The sequence below is a fragment of the Astyanax mexicanus genome, chromosome 25, assembly GCF_023375975.1.
Source record: "Astyanax mexicanus isolate ESR-SI-001 chromosome 25, AstMex3_surface, whole genome shotgun sequence".
In the NCBI taxonomy this organism is placed as follows: Eukaryota; Metazoa; Chordata; class Actinopteri; order Characiformes; family Acestrorhamphidae; genus Astyanax; species Astyanax mexicanus.
Window position 1 is genome coordinate 1,228,170 of NC_064432.1, and position 21,233 is coordinate 1,249,402.

Below are 21,233 nucleotides of genomic sequence, written 5' to 3' on the forward strand. Positions count from 1 at the left end.
TGAGTAAAAGTAAAATTACCTATTTTAAAAACTACTTTAAAAATGACAAATTACTCATAAAATCTACTCAATTACAGTAATGTGAGTAAATGTAATTAGCTACTTTCCACCTCTGGTACTGCCTTTACATTAAATGTAAGATATGTATATGTGAACATGTTATGTGTAACTCACAGTAGCTTTGATTCAAATTCTGCATGTTTTTCATGCATTTTCACCTCCTGCTAATGTCCCGTCCCAGCAGCATGACAGATGAACATAATGGTTTGCATAGACTCTAAGAGCGAGTGCACTTCTTGGAATGAAGAAACCCTTTTGAAAATGGATGCAAAGGAGGACACACACACACACACACACACACACACACTGTGTTAAATCGAATTCCTCTTTTAGAAGAGTCACTCTTGAAGTGCTTTTGTTGTTTTGAGGGAAATGAAGCATGTGGTAATGTTCATATTTCAGTTTCAGAGTTTCAGTTCAGCTACCCGGCTCCTAGATGATTATACTAGATAGAGAGAGAGAGAGAGAGAGAGAGAGAGAGAGAGAGAGATGTTTTTTTTTTTTTATTCTTTAAAATTAACGCACAAAGATCTTTACCTTCTTCACTCGGTGTGAAAATGAAAAAGTCATTACTCATCACTGTTGTGTGAAGATGATTTTCATTCATTCATTATTTTCATTTTATTTTTTTTTCCCCCTGAAGTTTTATGTTGTTTCTCCATCTTCAGTTTGAAGGTTTTGCTCAGGGAAGAAATGAAATAAAAATAAAAAAAGCAGCACATGAAAAGCACTGTTAGCAAGCAAGGATATTCCATTTATGGATCGATTCTGTTTATTTTACTTTATTCCAGACTCAGGGTCAGAAAGTTGTCCTTTTTTAACAGCTTGACAAAACCATCATTATTTCAGAAGAGCATTGACAAGGTTTTCCATTTCAGACGTTTTGTCTGCTGCTTTTTTATTTGTTTAGTTTTCTTTCCTCTCCTTTTAAACCCCCTCCCAACACCCCCCCACCCCTTTCAAACAATACAGCCCCCTCGGTTTTATTGTTGTATTTGAAAAATTGCGCCTCCCATTGAGTCAAAGCGGGCTATCTCTCACACCAGGAAAGTAAGCGAGCGTCTTGGAGCACTCATAAGCATACAAAACGCTTCCAAATCTCGTCCTATTTCTGCCTTTGTGCTGCATTTCTTTCCCTCCCTCCATTTTTATCAGTTCTCCATGCATATTCTATTCAGGCGAGACTGCAATGGCATGCTTAGTGTTACACCCACATACCTTGTGTCTGTGTTCAAAGGCCATTTTACCAAAACACCAGATTAGCCAATGGCAGATCTGTTCTTTTCAAATCCATGTTAAGGGACTTTGGCTGTGTTTAGACTGCCAGCTCTATCTAGATTATATCCAGATTGATTTTTAATAGTTTGACCCAGGGCTGCAGCTATCGATTATTTTAGTCATCGACTAACTCTACTGACAAATCGATTCGATTAATCGAGTAATCGGATAAAACATAAAATAAGAGATTTTAGTGTATGAGTTTATGACCAATTGGTTTAATTTTAAAATTCACAACATGCATTTCCACATTGCAAACACAAATAGACACAAATAAAACACAAAATAGACATAAATACCACAATAATTAATTTATAATTAATCATTTTGTAAATTAAGTTCAATTATTTCAACTTTTTCTTGGATTTCTTGTAAGTATTAAAAAATATAGGGCATTAATCAATAATAAAGGCATAAAATTTGCTGTATGACAATACAGTAAGTTCATGGCCAGCTAAGTTAAACATGTATTTATTTATGTTCTAAACTCCACAGCGCTCCACAGAGTTTACTTATTACATAAAGCCTGTATTAAATCTAGAACTTGTCTCTGTTGTAATAAACTAACCACATACTGTAAATTAGACAGTATTCCTAATAATCAGCACTCCGCAATGCTGTTGTTCTGTTACTAAGCTACATTACTGTTAATCTCATTGATTTGTTATAAGTTAAATTTACCTGCTTTCCGCTCTAAAAACCTCCGCCTCCTCCACTTCCTGCTTCCTGTTTGTGGGTGACGTAACGGTAAGAGCGCTGTTTCACATTAAAAGACAGCGCTAAATTCCGTGCTCTGCATTTTAAAATTAAATAAACGATTCGTCGAGGCACAGAAAATGAATCGAATTACTCAAGTGATCGTTTCACCCCTAGTTTGTACAGTCAGAGACCACAGATCAGACCTACAGGTTGTTAGTGATTATAAATGTGATTCTAATCTAAATTGTACTGGTGTGTTTTAGTCTACATGCTCTGGACACTCAAATTAGATGTCTCAGAAGTGCCTTTGGCATCAATCACTCACAGCTCAACACTTTTCTGAGCTGCTGTTGTAGTTGGATGGAGTTGTAGAATGGGTCATGTATGAGCAAAGGGGCAGCTAAAGGGAACCAACTCTCTGTCTCACACTGTATCACCACCCAGCCTGTCGTCTGGAGCCTCACTCAGCCTAAACCTCCTGAAAACACCAGCTACAGCAACATAGGCATGAAATGTATTCCCAGAAATAGAGGCTTTAGTTTAGTTAAATGAACATTTTGGCGAGTGCATGCAGATTTATAGTGTATATGCTAACCAGGCTAACAAATAATAGAAATATAAGAAGCACCTGTTAACAGCAAAACTTGCCTTAAGCCATTTGTAAAGCATTGTTCCTGCAGCTGGAGGCGGGGCCAGGATGACCAGACATTGGTTAAGATGTCCTGACTAACTCTTTGTCACTCACTGAATGCAATCAGATCCTAACAGCATTGCTCCAAAACCTAGTAAATGGCTTTCCTGGGCAGTAGAGACAGTTACTCCAACAAAATGATTAAGATTGGACAAAAATAAGAATACCAGCTCTCCAAACTCAAACAATGTTAATTTAAGCAAACCAAGGTGTGAACACAACCCAATGCAGTTATAGTGAATAGTGACAATGCTAACAGCATTGCCTTCAGACTTAAGTTTTAAGCAGCAAAATCAAATCTTCTATTTGCTTTGTGGACCAGTTTAAACTTAGTTTTACTTTCGTAATGCTCTGCAGAGCTTCGGCGCAGTAGTTTGAACCATGGCATGGAAAGAATCAAAACACATCAGAGTCAACAACAAGCCCAGATAGCCTCAAAATCGCGTTTACGAACGGCCACAGAGGATCTGAACGGGGAATAAATAACTGCTTACATGAAAAAACAATAAAGAATTCCGCAATTCCACAGTGAAATTAGAGGAAATGGAACGAAAGCTAGTGTATTAGAAAAATACATTTGCAACATCCACTTCAAAAAGGCCTTCGTCCTTTTAAGCGTGACTCTCCGGAGCATTGCGACGCTGGATAAATGAGAGAGATTGGAGAGTCTGATGGATTCAGTCGGACTGGATGGGTCTCCTGAAACACAGGAGGCAGCCACTGATACATACAAACATAATGTGGCATAATGCAGACTGTTAAAAATAGCAATGGACCCAAGCGAAATAGAGATAGAGAGAGGTGTATATATATATATATATATATATATATATATTGGGTATATAGAGATAGGACAAAAAGAGGAAGATTGCTTGAAGACGGCCGTGTGCGTTAGTCTTTACTAGTCTTAATAAAGGGCCTGCAGACACTTATTGGTCTAACACAAGCAGAAGGGGCTATTTTCGGCAGCACTCTAAACACAGGCGAATCAGGTCAGAAAGACAAGCATGCATGCACACATGCTCACACACACATACCTACGATCACAGTCTGTTTTTAGACATGGGGTCAAAATGTTCAATAAATTTCCTTCTGGATAAATAAAGTATCTATCTATCTATCTATCTATCTATCTATCTATCTATCTATCTATCTATCTATCTATCTATCTATCTATCTATCTATCTATCTATCTATCTATCTATCTATCTATCTATCTATCTAATATGTCACATAGAGTGGGGTCCACAGTGTTGATTAACCCATTGATATATCACTACATATGTAGTATGCGATGTGGTCTGATTGTAGACACTAGAGGGCATAAGATTGCTTCCCCTACTGTCTTTAAAAAGGCTCTTAGATGCTACTTTTGGTAGTGTACCTCTTGGTGAATGAATCAAAGGCTCTATTTGGGATCCATCGATGGTCTTTTTCGAGTATGAAGGCCTTGGGTAGTGACGCACTGTACTTAACTGTCAGTCACCCCTAGTAGTGATGCAAAGGACACTAGCAACTCCGAAATAAAATATGTATAGGACATCCTTTTGCCATATGTGTTGCCTCTCATGACGGGGCTTTTAACTGCTATTTTTTTCAACAAGATAATGCTTATCCACACACAGCAAGGGCTTTTCAGGAATGGCTTTATCATACTGCAACACTTTCTTGGCCTGCCCATTCACCAGATCGATTGCTAAATAAGCATTTATAGGACAAGCTGGGACTTCCTCTTTTTTGTTAATCTGCAATCGTGCAGGATCTACAGGCCCAGCTGCAACAGCTGTAAGCGAATGTGCCACAGGATACGATATGGGACTTATGATGCCTCCATGTCCAAGCATATTTTATCTTGTATCTTTGCTAGAGGCACCAAAACTAGAGGGTATCTTCATAATACTGTAATCAAATAACTTTTGCTTACATAATTTTTGTATATTAGCTTAATGTGTGAAGCTATGGGACTTACGTATGGCTGTGGTATCTCTGTGGCGTGTTGGGAGTATTAGCAGAAAAACTGTGAATGGATCTTTGGTTTTCTCTCTCTCTCTCTCTCTCTCTCTCTCTCTCTCTCTCTCTCTCTCACACACACTAGCCCACAGCTGCTGGGGTTAGCCTGATGTGAGCTCTCCAGGGAGAAGGGGGAGCACACGACTCGGCTTTAAAAGCCCCCCTCAGCACAGGGGACACAATCCTATTTGTTGGGCTGGTTCCGACACAGCTACTCATTCCCGCATTCATTTCCCTCCACCTCCTGACTGTGGGATGAGGCAGGCGGAGGCAGCGGCGGCTGGCAGCGCAGCAGGAGGTTCCGCCCAGGCCCCGAGGGCTTCTGGGAGATATCAGTTCTCACCACCGCCGCCTCTGACAAATTGCACCGGCTGCTTCTATTAGTGCTTATACCTGACCCGCTTCTCTCCTCCAGCTCCACATACACACTTACACACACTGACACTCCCAGTCTCTCAGTCCCGTCCACTGGGGACGCACTGGTCATGGCTGGCTAGCACTGTGCAGGGTCTTCTTACTGAAATACTATTTAGAATCACAGCACTGTCTGGTCTATTTCTCTCTCTTATATCTAGTTCAGTAAAACATATACCGACACCTGCTTACTCATCAATCATGTCTTCTGAAACCAAGATTATTAGAAAGACTTTTATCTTGCTGTTGTTGAGAATAATTCTACTGTCTGCCGAAGGCTTTCTACTACATTTAAAAGCTTTGCTGTCGGGATTTCATTGCGTGCACCTGAGAATCCACCTGAGACAACACAACAAACTACCTGGGATTCCATGAGCAACGTCATGACAAATTCCTGAAATCCGTTGAATTGTTGAATGGTTCATTAATTATTCTCATTTTGCCAATGTCTGGCATTAGAACCTGTTGGCACCAGTAGGTTCATGTCTATATGCTCTAAAGCAATTAGCAGTACTTACCTACAAGGAGAGAAAGTGACTGAATGTAAGACAGAAAAAGGAAGAGGCACAGAGAGAGGCAGAAAGAGAGAGAATCAGAGGTAGGTAGTAAGAGTAGATAGAGAGATGTTGGGAGTGAGTCAGAGAGACAGAGTGACAGCAGAAGAAAGACAGAGACAGAAGCAGAAAGTTAGAGACAGAGTGACAGTAAGAGAGAGACAGAGAGAGACAAAAGGCAGTGACAGTAAGAAAGAGGGAGAGAGACAGAGGCACAGAGTTAGAGTCAGAGAGACAGAGTGACAGTAAAAGAGAGAGAGAGAGAAAAAAAAGGCAGAGTGACAATAAGAAAGAGGGAGAGAGACAGAGGCACAGAGTTAGAGTCAGAGAGACAGAGTGACAGTAACAGAGAGGGAGAGAGACAGAAGCAGAGAGTGAGAGGCAGAGTGACAGTAAGAGAGGGAGAGACATTGAGGCAGAGAGTGAGTGACTGAGCAAGTGAGAGTAAGTGAGAGAGAGACAGGTAAATAGTGAGAGTGAGGCAGATAGTAAGAACATGATAGAGACAGACAGAGAGAGATGGAGGCAGAGCAATTAAGAGTGAGAGTGAGAGTAAAAGAGAGAGAGACATACACAAGAGAGTAAGAAAAAGATGGCAGAAGCAGAGAGAGAGAGAGAGACAGAAGCAGAGAGTTAGAGTCAGAGAGACAGAGTGACTGTAAGAGAGAGGGAGAGAGACAGAGGCACAGAGTTAGAGTCAGAGAGACAGAGGCAGAAAGTGAGAGGCAGAGTGACATTGAGGCAGAGAGTGTGTGACTGAGCAAGTGAGAGTAAGTGAGAGAGAGACAGATAGTACGAACGTGATAGAGACAGAGAGAGAGATGGAGGCAGAGCAATTAAGATGGTAATTAAGATAGCCGCTGCTGCAGTGGTGTAATTCTCAGCGAGAGCAGCTTTGATGGGCTCTTGTTAAACGCTACATAAATAGGTGCAGTAGAGCTATCATATTTTGATTACAAGATTGAAGTGTGTGTGGGGTGGAGAGGAGGCCATCTTTGCTCTAACTGGACTCCACTTCAGTCTTCAAAGACCAGAGAATAAAAGAAAACCTAGTTCATGTTTCCCTGTGAAAGAACGGGACGTGTGGACCGAGGTGGGTGAGATACGCTGAAATCGTGCAGGATAGAGCCGTTACGAGACGTTCCTCAGGAAGTATTCTGAAGGTCATATCCTGCATAAAGAAAATCAATGAAGACTGCCATCAAATCTAGGTATTTTTTCAATGTCAGTCACAAGGGTGAAAGCATAATCAGAGCTAGTGTGGAGTTAAGCACACTCTTAAGGGAGCGTGGGGTGGGGAGCATTTGTCTGCTGATTGTCTTGAAAATGACTTTCATGATGCAGTCCTGAAAAAAATCCATGTTTTTGCAGCTCTTAATTTAACAGGAAAAAATAGGTCTGTTATTTAGGTTTTAATTCCAAATCATTCTGCATTTACAATAAATGATTCAGTAGTTTAGCACAGATTCAGCATATATATATATATATATATATATATATATATATATATACACACATTAAGTGGTTCATAATCTACACTAAATGATAGAGAGTATCTACACTGAATGCTTCAGTGTCTACAATCTGATGATAATGCCTCTGCAGTAAATGATTCACAAGCTGCACTTAATGATTCAGAAACTTTTTATAGTCTCTACATTACATGATGTATAACCTGCACTGAATGATTCAGTATCTACTAGGAATAATCCAGTATATATATATATATATATATATAATAAACACTGCATGTGGAAGTTCAGCTGCACTGCCATGGAGAACAAAACTTTTTTTTATTATTTTTTTTTTTTATTCAGACAATTAGTTTAATTATTTACTCAGTAACCGGGGAGTATTCAAATGTAGCGAAGTAAATTACTTGTGTCAAAATGTACTTGAGTAAAAGTAAAATTACCTATTTTAAAAACTACTTTAAAATTACAAATTTCTTATCAAATCTACTCAATTACAGTAACGTGAGTAAATGTTATTCATTAATTCCCACCTCTGTGTGTATATATATATATATATATATATATATATATATATATATATATATATATATATATATATATATATATATATATATATATATATATATATACACACAGAGGTGGGAAGTAATGAATTACATATACATATATACAATAAATAATAGAGTGACTGCCATTGCTGAGTAACTGCTCTGAAACTAATTTGTGCTTTGATGGAGGAGAATTAAAAGCATGGGCCATATAGACCTTATAACAGTCCACATAGGTATAACCAGTCCTTTATCATGCTAATTATCTAAGTTTGGCATGGTTTAATTGGTGGACAACCTCTAGTTTACTTATAGGGTTAATGCTTCTAATAAAATTGTAGAACGTGTAGCAGGTTAAATAAAGATAAAGTGAGATATCCAGTATGTGTTTTGGGGAGCTGTTCTCGAGCTCCTCGTTCGGGCTGAAGCTGGCCGTGTCCACTCGGTCGGTATTGTACGTGTGTCGTCCTCTCCTCGCTTCACCCTGTCTGAAAGTCACAGCGTCCCTCTGTTTCTGCAGCTCTGGCCTCGTCTCCGGCTGAGTGGATAGGCAAATACAGGCTTAAGCCTTTTAGGGGGTGGCATATGTCACCGCACTGCGTGTGTTTTACACTCTTAAAGAGGTGTTCGCTGACTCAGGGCCTCGCTATGAGGTGTGTGAGTGTGTGTGAGTGTGTGTGTGTGAGCAAGGAGGGCTGTCGTACCGCTGTAGACTGTACTTAAGTGCAATTGCAGCACATCTCAATACCCTGCGAGTGATAGTAACACTTGGAAATGGCTGTAATCTGTAATCATGTTCATTATGGATTGTGTGTGTTTGTGTGTGTGTGTGTGTGTGGTGAGGAAAGAGACACAGTGACTTTGTTTTGAGTAGAGTCAGGCAGGGCTGCGTTTGTATGATTGCGTTGGAGAGATTAAGGTGCAATCTTTTCGACACTACAATAAGATACAGATGCTACTGATAAGTATAGGTTTAGCGATGGGTTTACAGGTCATGTTGAAGAACTAAGGGTCAGGGTGAACTGCTGAAGACATTGTTTTCAAACTTCAAAGTACCAATCATCTGACAGGAATGAAAAATAGTTGGTAGTTGTGCCAGACAGCCATGCTCAGAATGGCAGCAAAACATCACCCAAGTGGCGAGTCCTCCATTTGTTCTGAAGACGACCGGGTGTCCAGAAGGCCTGGTGCAGTAGTGTAGATTGCAAGATAAAATTTGCCCAAAAATACAGACAATTTTACATTCCAATATTACATTAAGAAGGTCCTGCAACCAGTGACCCTACCTTTTCCAGCAGGGCAATGCCGCCATCTGAAGATACATACTTCCTCCCATAGGTGATGATGCATGATGCCCCGTTACCCCTCATGGGATATCAAATAAACCAGTTGATGGTCACTTTGCCAGGGACAACGGATGAAAAATAGCCTTTAGGCTAATTCTGGTGCATTTACAGTGATGTTAATTAATGTACACTTTCCCTGTTAAATAAACTATTAAATAAATAAATAAATACCACATCAGCCACCTACTACAACCACTAAGCAGCACTGCTTGGACAGCAACTGCCTGAAGTACTGTTGCAGAAACCTTCCAACAGTGTAACATCCACCAAGAAGCAAACACTTACAGTCATCATAGCGACCACCTGAGATACCTGGCTACCATAGCAGCCACATGAGCAATTTAGGGATGTGCCCAGGCCAATTCAACACAATGCATTTTTTTTTTTTAAGTACTTGTTTTTTTTTTTTTTTTTTTTTTTATCGTTCACCTCAAAACAAACCTATTTTTCTTGACAACACCTTTCACCCCCCCACCCCCCCCTGTCGTGTGACTCTGAACAACATGCAAAATCCATTTAGAGCTGAAATAAACCCAAATGCATTTGCAGAATGCGGCACACTACAGACATGAATACATGCTTTTAGCCTGTCAGCTCTAAGCTCAGTCTAAAGTTTGTATTACTGTGTCTGTGTGTGTCTGTGTGTGTGTGTGTGTGTTTCACCATAGCTGAAGCCGTGCTCATTGAGCTGTACGGTAGTTCAGCGCGTTCTGAATAAGCAGAGGGGTTAAAGGTGAGCAGTCACATCTACAGCGTTCAGCCTCAGACTGAAAAATGCTTTAATTCGAATGCTCGCTGCACATTAAGATGGAGATGAGCTTTAGGTGGAGAGTAGCTCCTCTGCTTATCAGACTATATTAGAAAACGGTTGAAGATACCAGGAGAAAATGCCGGAGCGAGTTTAATAACAGGATCTCTGTCAGTTCAGGGCTTACCTAAGCTTAAAGTGTTCTAACACTGTGCATTCTAGAGTTATTCTTGTTCTAGCAAACTTGTTTTAGTTGCTAGAACATTAATAGAACTGTAGCAGAATTGGTAGAACCAAGAACACACTAAAAGTGCAGTTCTAATCTAGAATTGCAGCACAATGGCTTTAGATGGCTGATTAGATCATTTGAAGGACCTATAAAAGTGTCCTAATATATGTCAGAACTACATATCAGGCATTGTGGTATTATCCTATGGCGTTACTTCATGTTTATAGACACCAAAGTCCCACACTTTAGCAGAAAGAGCCAATCAGCTTTCTGGTTATGCCAAGAATGGAGGAGAGTGTAAAAACCAAAAAGGTTGTGTTAATGTAATTGCTGATTTATATAAATCACCAATAGCATTAATAAACTGATTAATACAGAGACCACACATCCACAGATTAGCTGCAACACTATGTGATCTCATCGCTATTTGCATCACGCCCCCTGCAACAGGTCCTGAACAGTAGAAATGAAAGAGAGAAGCAGACTGCCCGTGTCCAGCAAAGTCCACCCCCCACCGCCTACGGCATCAAATGCTAATCTGTCATTTACCTACCACTGTGAGGCCCAGATTAGCTCAGAGCACAACACAAAGAGAGAGAGAGAGAGAGAGAGAGAGAGAGAGAGAGAGGGAGCTGTGGGAAAATACTTATTGAGGAGCGCTGTACAAATACAATTGAACTGAACTGATTAGATCATTTGAAGGACCTATAAAAAAAAGACCTCTAATTGAGTAATCAATGCTGAGAGGACTTTAGAATATCTTGTTTTCTTTCATTGCTCTGCGCTTGGTTTTACATTCCAAACAGATTAAGTGTAATTTGATGGCATTTAGTGGGCGAGACTTATAGGCCAAACAGGGTCTTTGCTAATATACTGTACACTGACAAGCCTGAAGTCATGGGAAAGCAGTATGTAAACTGGTCATGAAGTGTTACCTCAAGATTCAAGATTTTTATAGTCACGTCACAGAGTACAGGTGTACATGTGAGTGAAAAACTTGGCTGCAGATTCCCACCAATGTGCAGAGAAAAATATTTACAAGAAGAATAATAAAATAAAATATAATATAAAATAAGACATACAGATACCTTTACAGTATAAACACTATAAACAGTATACTAAATAACAATACACATGATAACTTACACTATAGACAAATATTGCACAGAACAAATATTGCACAGATGTAGATATGCAGATATCTAGAGTGTGTGTTTGTGTGGAAGTGAGGAAATAGTCCAGTAGGTGACAGAATAACTATGAGTAAGTGCAGGTAAGGAATGAGTTGAGTGGGGATTGGGGAGTGCAGGGGGCAGAATTGCTGTATAATATGGGAAAGTCTGATAGATACAGTGTAAAGTAAAGTAAAGTAAAGTACAGGGTGCAGAGTTTGTATGGGTGTCAGTCAGTGGGGAGGGTTGGGCAGAACACTGTTCTACTGGCTGTTCAGCAGCCTGGCCGCCTGGGGGAAGAAGCTGTCTCGGAACCGGCTGGTTCTAGTCTTCAAGCTTCTGAGCCTCCTTCCACTCGGCAGCTGTGAGAACAGGGAGTGGCTTGGATGGGACGGGTCCTTCATGATCCTTCTGGATTTCCTCAGGCAGCGGTTGGTGTATAAATCCAAAAGGTTTGGGAGCTGAACCCCAGTGATGTACTGGACTCAAGGGATGGCTTGGGAATGCCCCCACAGCTGTATGTTGTGAGGTGTTATCTTGTTGTAAGTGAGGTGATGTGAATTGTTGGAAATTCAATTCAATTCAAAATTATCCATATTAACAGACACAGGACTCTAGAAGAAATTACATATCTTAATTCTTTTTCATTTAAAGTCTAGTCACGCACAATTTTAGCCAAAAACTGACTATCCAAAAAAATAAAAAACAGTGGCCCTGATTGTGTACCGCATACTGCTAGTTCCAGTGTTCACATATTTTTACATGTATTAAATGGAACAAAATGATCCATCCTTATTTAAAAGAGACCTATTATCAGGGGTTCAAATATTTTTTAATTACAGTCTCCTCAAAAAAAATAAAATGAAAAGAAATAAGGAAGTTAATTGAAGCACCCTCTTTCCACACATTATCATATAATTGGGTCATAAGAATTTATTACTCAATCTAACGTTTCACTTTCCACACTAAACATAAAAGGCTGCACTTGAACTGTGTGTCACGCTAGTTATTATAAATAATATTGTGTTGTCATAATTGACATAAAAAACTAAGATATAAAAGCTTTGAATTAAATTAATTGTAGGTGACAGAGTGCTACTTTGCATTGTGTATATTGAAATCTATGAGTTGCAATATATTGACAGCTACAGTTGTCAGTCTTCACCAGTTTCCAGTTCCACCAGTGACAGCTGTCCAGTTCCAGTCCCACTGTGGTACACTAACAGTGTTGAGGATTACTGAAGACGAGTTTTGAGTTTTTCACAGTAGAAATGGCATGTGTGCACTCTAAGGGATTCACATTGGGCCAACATCAGCAGAACATGCTCCTTGACATGGTTAAATAATAATAAATAAAACTCCTCCTTGCTACTCTTACAGCTGCAAAAAAACAAACTATTCTACAGTTCTGGTTTAATTCCACTCTTCCCTTCTTTCATACTTCATACTTGGATTTCCAATACTGTACTGTCAATCTGTCTGGAAGCTTCAGTTCACCTTTTATCAAAAAATAAATAAATAAATAAATAAATAAATATATTACCACATCTAAGCATATCCCCAAGCAGAGCTTCCCTGGCTGTGATGGCCATTGAGGAACATTGGTACCCATTTGAGTTAAAGGGTTTTAAGGAACTTCCTTCAAGGCCAGACAATAATAATAATCCCACAGTTGAAAAATTCTTGGTGAATCCATTCTTGTTGGCATTGTTTTGCACTATATTGTGTGTGTTTGTGTGGTTGACTGTGTAGGTCTCATTCGTGTGTCCCCTGCTAATCACACGCTTGACATAGCTCACAGCTTGCTGAATGTGTGCTTTTGCATTGCATTGAATGTGTTTGTGTAGTAGATTTATGTGTGCATGTGTATTGAGTGGTCCACCGCGGTCGCCTCCATCTCTTTAGAATCCCAGCAGGCCGTGCAGCGTGGGGTACGAATATTATTTAAATTGTCCGCGAGCAGCGCGTTTTTTAAAGCACCGTTCGCCCGCGTTCCCCGTGCCCTCAGTCGTTTGATAGGAGGCCATTTATTTTCTAATGAGAAACAATAGCATTTATAGCCGGATAGCGACAAACACATTGCGAGTGACAGAAAGCATTAACCTCAAGGCCTCGCGGAGAAGGAACGTGAAAAAAAACAAAGAAGAGAAGAGCTCTCACTGTTGCGGCACGATGCAAAGAAGAGGCAAGAAGATGCTCCGTCACGCCTGCGCGATCAGAAAGGACGGCGGCGCTGGCTGTCTTAACAATAACACTCATCGATTTAGTACAGTAGCGCGCGGCGGCGCTGGGAGAACGGAGCGTTTCTGTTATTCTATCAGCAGCCAGCCAGAGTCAAGGCCTCTATATAAAAGCTACTGCAGCGGACTTTCACTACAGACTACAGAAGAACTTTATTCTCACGCCGTCCACCATACTCTAAACATAAACTCTAAACCTACAGACAGAGAGTGAAACTCGCTGAAGGTTCCTCAAGGTCCTTGATGCAACAATACGAGACAAAGCGTTTCTTGCTTTCTTGGACCACACAGAAACCTGTGAGCATGAGTTGGTAGAAGTCGATGACACTGATCATGAAAATACTGATCATTTCTGGGAACATTCTCACAGTCACACACAAACAGTCCATTACAGATGCCTCAATTAACATTGAACAGCATGTCTATTAAATGCAACTAAACTGATTTAGCTGATTAAAGTAAATTGTTTGCTATTAAAAGGGTTAACATTATTATTCCATTATAACTCTAACACAATCTCTAATCTGAACATTTTAAGACAGGATTTAGGGTTAGATTTAAATTTAAGGTTTAGTTTTTTATGACATAGGTTAATCCTCATGCAGGTATCATATCTATTCAGAAATGTGAGACATGTGCACAACAAAACATGACAAGGTAAATAATTTTATCCCAATTCATCTCAAAAGTGAAGGATGGAGCACCATCATAATTACATAGAATTACACAGTTATTCTGCTCTATAGCCCAATGCCTGGAATTAGGCATAGTGCCATGTCCATGTTTATATGTTCAAAAGAGACATACTTATTATATTGGCAGGACAAGACAAGTGTGTGTGTGTGTGTGTGTGTTTGTGTGTGTGTGTGCATTCATTATTAGGACTGTTTCTCTGCTCTCTTACTGTTTCTCTTATAGTTTAGCAGTGGAAATAAATGAATACTTCTTAAGATTTAAAGGTTCTCAGACACAATCTCTAATCTGAACATTTTAAGGCGTTTTAAGAAGGTTTAGGTTTAGATTTAAGTTTTAGGTTTAAGTTAAGTTTGTTGTTTGGGATCTAAGTCCAGGTCTGGGGTACCTATCTAAAATTAATGTGTGTGGTAATAATGCATATGATAAACAGGTCATTACATATCACAGCACACCATATAGCACAACCATATAGCATTTTTCTTTGTTATTTTATTAGCCTGTTGGACACTCAGTATTGGGTATGGTACGGTCAACCTGTAATGCTAGGTGATTCTCAAGGGCAGTTGCTTAGCAACATGCTAATTCATTCACTGATTGAGATGCAGGGTTTAAGGGTGAAGTTTGGTCGCTTCTAGTAGATGTGTTGTAGATGAAGACCTCTATCCTTTGCATTACACTGCAGTGATGTTAAATTAATTTATTCAAAATGTAATCTAAAATTCACATTGTTTCTCAGTCTCTCTTCTTTCATGAAATCTCCTTTCCCCCTGTCATGCCCATGCTCTCTCTTTCTCTCACTTTCTTGCTCCTTTACTTTCTTTCACCTCTCTCTCTCTCTCTCTCTCTCTCATTCTGTTTTCAGTCTTGTCTCTTTCTGTTGCTGTCTTTTTCCCCTTTCTCTTTTCCCTTGCTCTCTTTTTCTGCATTCTCTTCCTCTCAATCCTCTTTTTCCTATTGTCTTTGTTCTCTTTGCCTCGCAGTCTCTCTCCACTTTTCCTTTCAGGCTTCCCTCTTTCTCACTTTATCTTGCTGTCTCCCTCACTGTTTCACCTTCATCTCTCTCTCTCTCTCTCAGTCTGTTTTCTGTCTTGTCTCTTTCCTTCTATTGCTGTCTTTTTTCCCTTTCACTTTCTCTCTCGCTCTCTTTTTCTGCATTCTCTTCCTCTCAATCCTCTTTTTCCTGTTGTCTTTCTTCTCTTTGCCTCACAGTCTCTCCTCCCTCACAAAATTGCTTATCTCTCACTCTCTCTCCACTTCTTTTTTCTGTCTTTCCTTATCCTCTCACAGTCTTTAAATGTCTCTCCTCTTTTCCTTCCAGGCTTTTCTCTCTCTCTCTCTCTCTCTCTCTCTCTCTCTCTCTCTCTCTCTCTCTCTCTCTCGTGTATCTGAAGTGCCATGTAAAGAGAAGCTCATCAGTACAGGAATTAAATCACAGGCTCTGGAACTGAGGGCCGTTCCCCAGAGCAGAAAGTCAGTTCTATCAGTCTATCAGGTGTCTGTTGTTTTTGTATTGTCATATTGGCAGATGATCTGCCAGCCGTTCTGGATGTCTGCTCATGTCCTGTGGTTTGTTTGTGTGCTGGTTATCAGTGCTTGATTTTAGTGCTGTAGAGAATACAACCTCATTCATTAGCTTTTTATGCCCACCGTCCCACCATGATCAGTCTTTTGATTGATTACAGTGGATCTGTGTAATCTGCAGCCAAATAGTTTTCTGTCTCCTTCAGGATGACATTGCTTGGTATGTTTTGGGGGTTATATTGGGATAAATGTTGTTTTTTTTTTTGCTTAAAGATGTTGATAATTATGTAACCATTTTGTAAGCCACAAAATAGGAGATATTTTCTTATGCTCTATTTTTTATGATAGTAATAAAATACAGGAAATTGACAAATCCTGCAACTAACAGCTGGGGTTATGCATAGGGCTCAGCCAGGATCTACTAATCACTCAACTAACAACAATAGCCAAAACCACCACAGTCTGATACTGGCTCGACAAGGATCCAGAAGCACAGCCTAACACTATGTTCATGGTCCATTGCCTCAACTGCCAAGTATCCAGACATACCGAAAAAATAACCTATGAACAAACAGAATCCCTCCTTAATCTATGCTCACTTCCTTTAAAGATGGCAACAACACACTAACCACAGCACCCTACCTAAGCACAATCACACACAATAAATATAGGTTAATCCTCATGCAGAAATGTGAGACATGTGCACAACAAAACATGACAAGGTAAATCATTTTATCCCAATTCATCTCAAAAGTGAAGGATGGAGCACCATCATAATTACATAGAATTACACACTTATTCTGCTCTATAGCCCAATGCCTGGAATTAGGCATAGTGCCAGCATAGTGCCATGTCCATGTGTATACATGTTTATATGTTCAATAGAGACATACTTATTATATTATATTATATTATATTATATATATTATATGTGTGTGTTTTTGTGTGTGTGTGTGTGTGTGTGTGTGTGTGTGTGTGTGTGTGTGTGTGTGAAAGAGAGTGTGCATTCATTAATAGGACTGTTTTTAAATAGGAGTTATTTTAAATATTATTATAGTTTAGCAGTGGAAATAAAATCAATACCTCTTAAGATTTAAAGGTTCTCAGAATTTACAAGAACAGGCTTTCAGACTTCTCCACACTTCTTCTCTGACATTGTGTGTTCTTGTTCTCCGTCCTTTGAGTCTTCTTGTTTGTTTCATCCCACTTTCAGTAAAGCATTTGGCTGCTTCAGTCTAGCTGTCCATATTTAATGAGAAGAATGTGCTTGTGTGTGTCTGTATAAGTCTGTGTGTAGCGAGTGTGTGTGTAGTGAGTATGTGTGTGTGTGTATCAAGTGCTGCCACAGGCCGCAGCCTGGCTGTTGAAAGAAACAGACGGACTGAGAGAGCGAAAGAGAGAGCGAAAGAGAGATAGAGAGAGAGATAGAGAGATGTAGAGGGATCCGGAGACGCAGACACGGAGAGCTTTGGGCTGTCATCTGTGGCGATGGTGCGTTCTAGCACCCCACACAGGAGCCAGCTGTGAGCTGTCTGGCAGATGGGACCTGGGGGAGAAGGCCGCTCATGCCGAAGCTCAGCCGGCTCCCTTTAATTGTTCTCGAACAAGAGCCCCGGCTCAAGCGGCCCGCCTGTTTACCAGCTCCCTCTGACAGGGTCTTTCTAAAGCCCCTGTGCTGCTGGAAACACACTCGTCACATAGCAGACTTAGGCAACTCCATTGAGGATTTCAGACTGCTGGTGCTGGCAGTGGCTGGGGAGGAGGGTCTGTTGCTGTTGGTGTTTTTGTTGCTTTTTAATCCAATAGTGTTAATCCAAGTTTGACTTTGTCACAGTCCATTAGCAGCCAGAGCTGATTAATCAAATAATCAGCAACCCTATAACTCATCTGTTAATTGACAGAGAAACCTGTGTATTAAACCCCACAACCTTGTGATCCCCGCTACTAAATTGGGGGTTAAGAAGTACACTTCCTTGTACCTAAACCTGCGGCACAACTGATCATCAACTATCTGACCCATAGACTGTGTGTAGCTGGACAGAGCATCGTCTCTCAAAAGTGAAGCCACCACAGGTCGGGCGCCCCCTGCTGTTCGGTTGCAGAAAGCTGTGTAACCCCACCCATCCCCATAGGTTTTAATGGCAAAACAGAGCAACTTTCAATCAGGTTTTTTTTCTAATATACTGTAATTCTACCTCCATTATATATATTTTTTTCTACCTCCATTATTTAAATGCAGCAGCTGGTATAACCTCTGCTTATATTGTTAAATTTTTATATCCCCACAGAATTTTAAATTTTTTATACGGTATTCAGCTCTATTCAAAAAAGGTGTGGTTATTGTAAAAGGGCTGGTTATGGGCGGGGCCAATAACAGACCGTCCGCTCCGCCCCGCTTTGCAGCCTGTGACCTCGAGGCAGCCCTCAGGGGCGGGGTTATTTAAATGAGTAGGCGGTCTCTCCACAGTCTTTCTCCGTCCTCTGGTTTGTACTGCGCAGATTAGGGTATCAGGATCTCCAACATGGAGGAAGATTTTGGCTTCATTTTCATTGAATGAATGGGAACGGCGACACGGCATCCATCTTTTTTACAGTCTCTGATCTGACCCTTCCATCAAAGACAAAGGACGACCACTGTGTCCAACAGTGTCAACTAAAATAAAATCTGGGTTTTGAACTCAAAATGTTTTGACCCAAAACTGTGACTAATACCAGGCTTGAGTCAGACTGACCCAAGAATCACTTTAGCATGTTTAACAGCCTTGCACAAGGGCCCAACAGTAGCAGCTTATGGAACATGGGTATTGAACCCACAACCTTGTGATCCTGGGGTCAGCCAATAGAGCCTTTGTTCATTGTACCTATAGTGACCTTACAGGAGCTGCACAATTGCTGCGCAGTTGGTCAGCCACTATCTAACCATTTCATTAATGGATAATAATGGGGCAACCATGGCACTACCATGTCATAGACAACTGACTAAAAGTGGAAGCTAATAAAAAAAACACACTATTAAACCTAAAACCTTGTGACCAGGGGTCAGTTAATATCATGCTCCAACCAGAGCCATGGTTCACCATCGCTTTAGCATGGCTAGTCCCCTTTATCCCTGGTGTAACAGTGAGATATGGGTATTGAACACACAATCAATTGTCCATCTGCTGCTGCACAATTGATCAGCCACTATCTAACCCTTTCATCAAAGGACAGGGGAAACCTTTGCACTAACATGGCGTAGACGACTGACCAAGAGTGGCAGCTTAGAAAAACATGGGTATTAAAACCACAACCTTATAAGCCAGGGGTCAACAGATACCAAATCGGAAGCCATGTCAGAGCCATGCTTCTGGACCCCTGCAGCAGGGTTAATGACCTGAGTATCAAAACCTGGGTATCAAATCCAAAACCTTGTGATACAGGAAGTCTCCAATACCAACCTGGAGTCATGGTCCAGAACTCTTTTAGTGTAGAGCCTTGCTTGAGGGTAGAAGAGTTGCATGTGGACGTAGGTGTCAAACCCACAACAACATACAGCACACTGCTTTTACACAATAAATCTTTAAATATTCTCAACTTTCTCTTTTCCAGCAATATGCTCAAGTTCCATTTGGCACAGCAGACACTTCTCACATGAATATTTGAAGGACTTAAAGAATCATTACACTCTTCGCTTCTTCTGCAGCCTCTGCAGCGCCACTGCTATTCAACATGATGTGACAGTTCCTTAACAAGCACGAGCGCACGGCATTGAAATCATTGACGGATTGTTTCATTTGTTTAATCCGAGTAACAATAGACTAATAAAATGTGACTAAAGCTTGCAGTATATGTATATGCAGTCTAATCAGTTTCACTGCAAGTGGTAGTTAATGACAAAAACCACAAATGCAGATAATGTCCCTCAAAATTAACAATTCAGATCATAAAATATATTTTATTTAGATTATTATATGCAACTATAACAGGTCCCGCCCTTTAAACAAAAAATTCAAAGCATGGCACGCGGACATAAAAATAGAACCCACATGCTTTGGATTACTTACTTAAGCCATAGAAATGTATATATAAATGGTCACATAATATAATACTAGATTGGGATTAAATCCATACCAATGCATTACTGTTACAGGGTTAATAATCGATAAGACAAAAATAAGACTGTAGGTTAAATACCGTAGTTTTAAAGAATCTATTGTATTGAACCCACAATCTTGTGATCACAGATTAACACAGCAAATTCCAAACTGCAGACTTGTTTAAATGCACAGCAGTGGCCCAACAGGGCACAAAAGTCTTAGCTTTCAAGAACAAGAGCAGAACAGATTGCGCTTTACACCATTAAAGGCAGATAAGGCAGAGTGTAGGCCTTTCACGATCTCTGCTTTGCAGCATGCAAAATTGTCCCAAAAAAAAAAAATTGCTACAAACCTGTGTGACTGGAAATAACTACCTGTCAGAATTTCAAAGATGGCCGCTAAGTGAAAACACTTTGCCCTGGCATAAGCAATATCCACAGTAAATCTATTGCTGGGGTGCAGTTAGCTCTTACTTTGACAAAAGCTGGTACTAGCTAACTGCAGAAGTGCCAGACATTTCAGGTACTCTGGACTGTAGCCGAAAGCAGAAAGAAGTTTTTTAGCTTTCCTATAAGAGTTTGATCATTGTGAGCTTTGTGCATTTTTCTTTTTTCATTCTGCACCATAGCTTTGGTTAAGGGGATTATTCGTAGCCAAACTTGTTCTCAGCAGTCTATTGTCCATTTCGTTGCTTCCACTAGACGCTCGACTTCTTTTATCCCAGCTTGCGTTCCACTATTGTTATTATTTTTGTCGGCTGCTGTCCCACTTCATGTCTTGCAGCGCTGAGCTTTCTATGTTGGAGGCACTTGAAGAACTGCCTTTTTGAGTTTTCCAGGAATCTTTTTTTTTCTATCTTGTGATAGTGTGTAGGTCATGTACACTAATGCACTAAAGTGCTAATGCTACGAGTATAACACTGTCCATCTCTCTCTCTCTTTCTCTCTTTTTCTTTCTCTACAGACGGGAAGGAAAGAAAGGGGCGACCCACTAAACACAGCTATCGACAAGATGACCAAGAAGACCCGGGACCTACGCAGACAGGTAATTTATCTCTATATACTCTAATATTGTCAAACAAACCAACAAAAAAGAAATCGTAGTTCTTCTTCTGATGATTATGATGATGATGTTTGTTCAAGTTTATTTTAGACACTGACTAGGATGTTATTCTATATTCTAGTTTGCTGAAACATCTAGGTCCCTTAGGGCCCAACAGTAGCAGCTTATGGAACATGGGTATTGAACCCACAACCTTGTGATCCAGGGGTCAGCCAATAGAGCCTTTGTTCATTGTACCTATACTGACCTTAGATCAGGTACAGCCACCTTACAGGAGCGGCACAATTGCTGAACAGTTGGTCAGTCACTTTATAACCATTGCATTAATAGATAATAATGGGGCAATCATGGCACTACCATACCATAGTCATAGACAACTGACTAAAAGTGGCAGCTAATAAAAAGAAAAGCACA

At 40.3% G+C, this 21,233-nt stretch overlaps 1 protein-coding gene and 1 long non-coding RNA gene across 3 annotated transcripts in view; one reads left to right on the top strand and one right to left on the bottom strand.

The window, feature by feature from the left end:
* Positions 1-21,233, top strand: part of ctnna2 (catenin (cadherin-associated protein), alpha 2) — a 622,967-nt gene that overhangs the window by 462,500 nt on the left and 139,234 nt on the right. For both annotated transcript variants that reach the window (XM_049472311.1, XM_049472310.1), the window contains one exon: positions 20,721-20,801. In XM_049472311.1, coding sequence (XP_049328268.1) covers positions 20,721-20,801 — 81 coding nt within the window. The remainder of the gene's footprint in view (positions 1-20,720; positions 20,802-21,233) is intronic.
* LOC125787714 (uncharacterized) overlaps positions 1-21,233 on the bottom strand; it is a 350,969-nt gene that overhangs the window by 254,559 nt on the left and 75,177 nt on the right. The window lies entirely within an intron of this gene.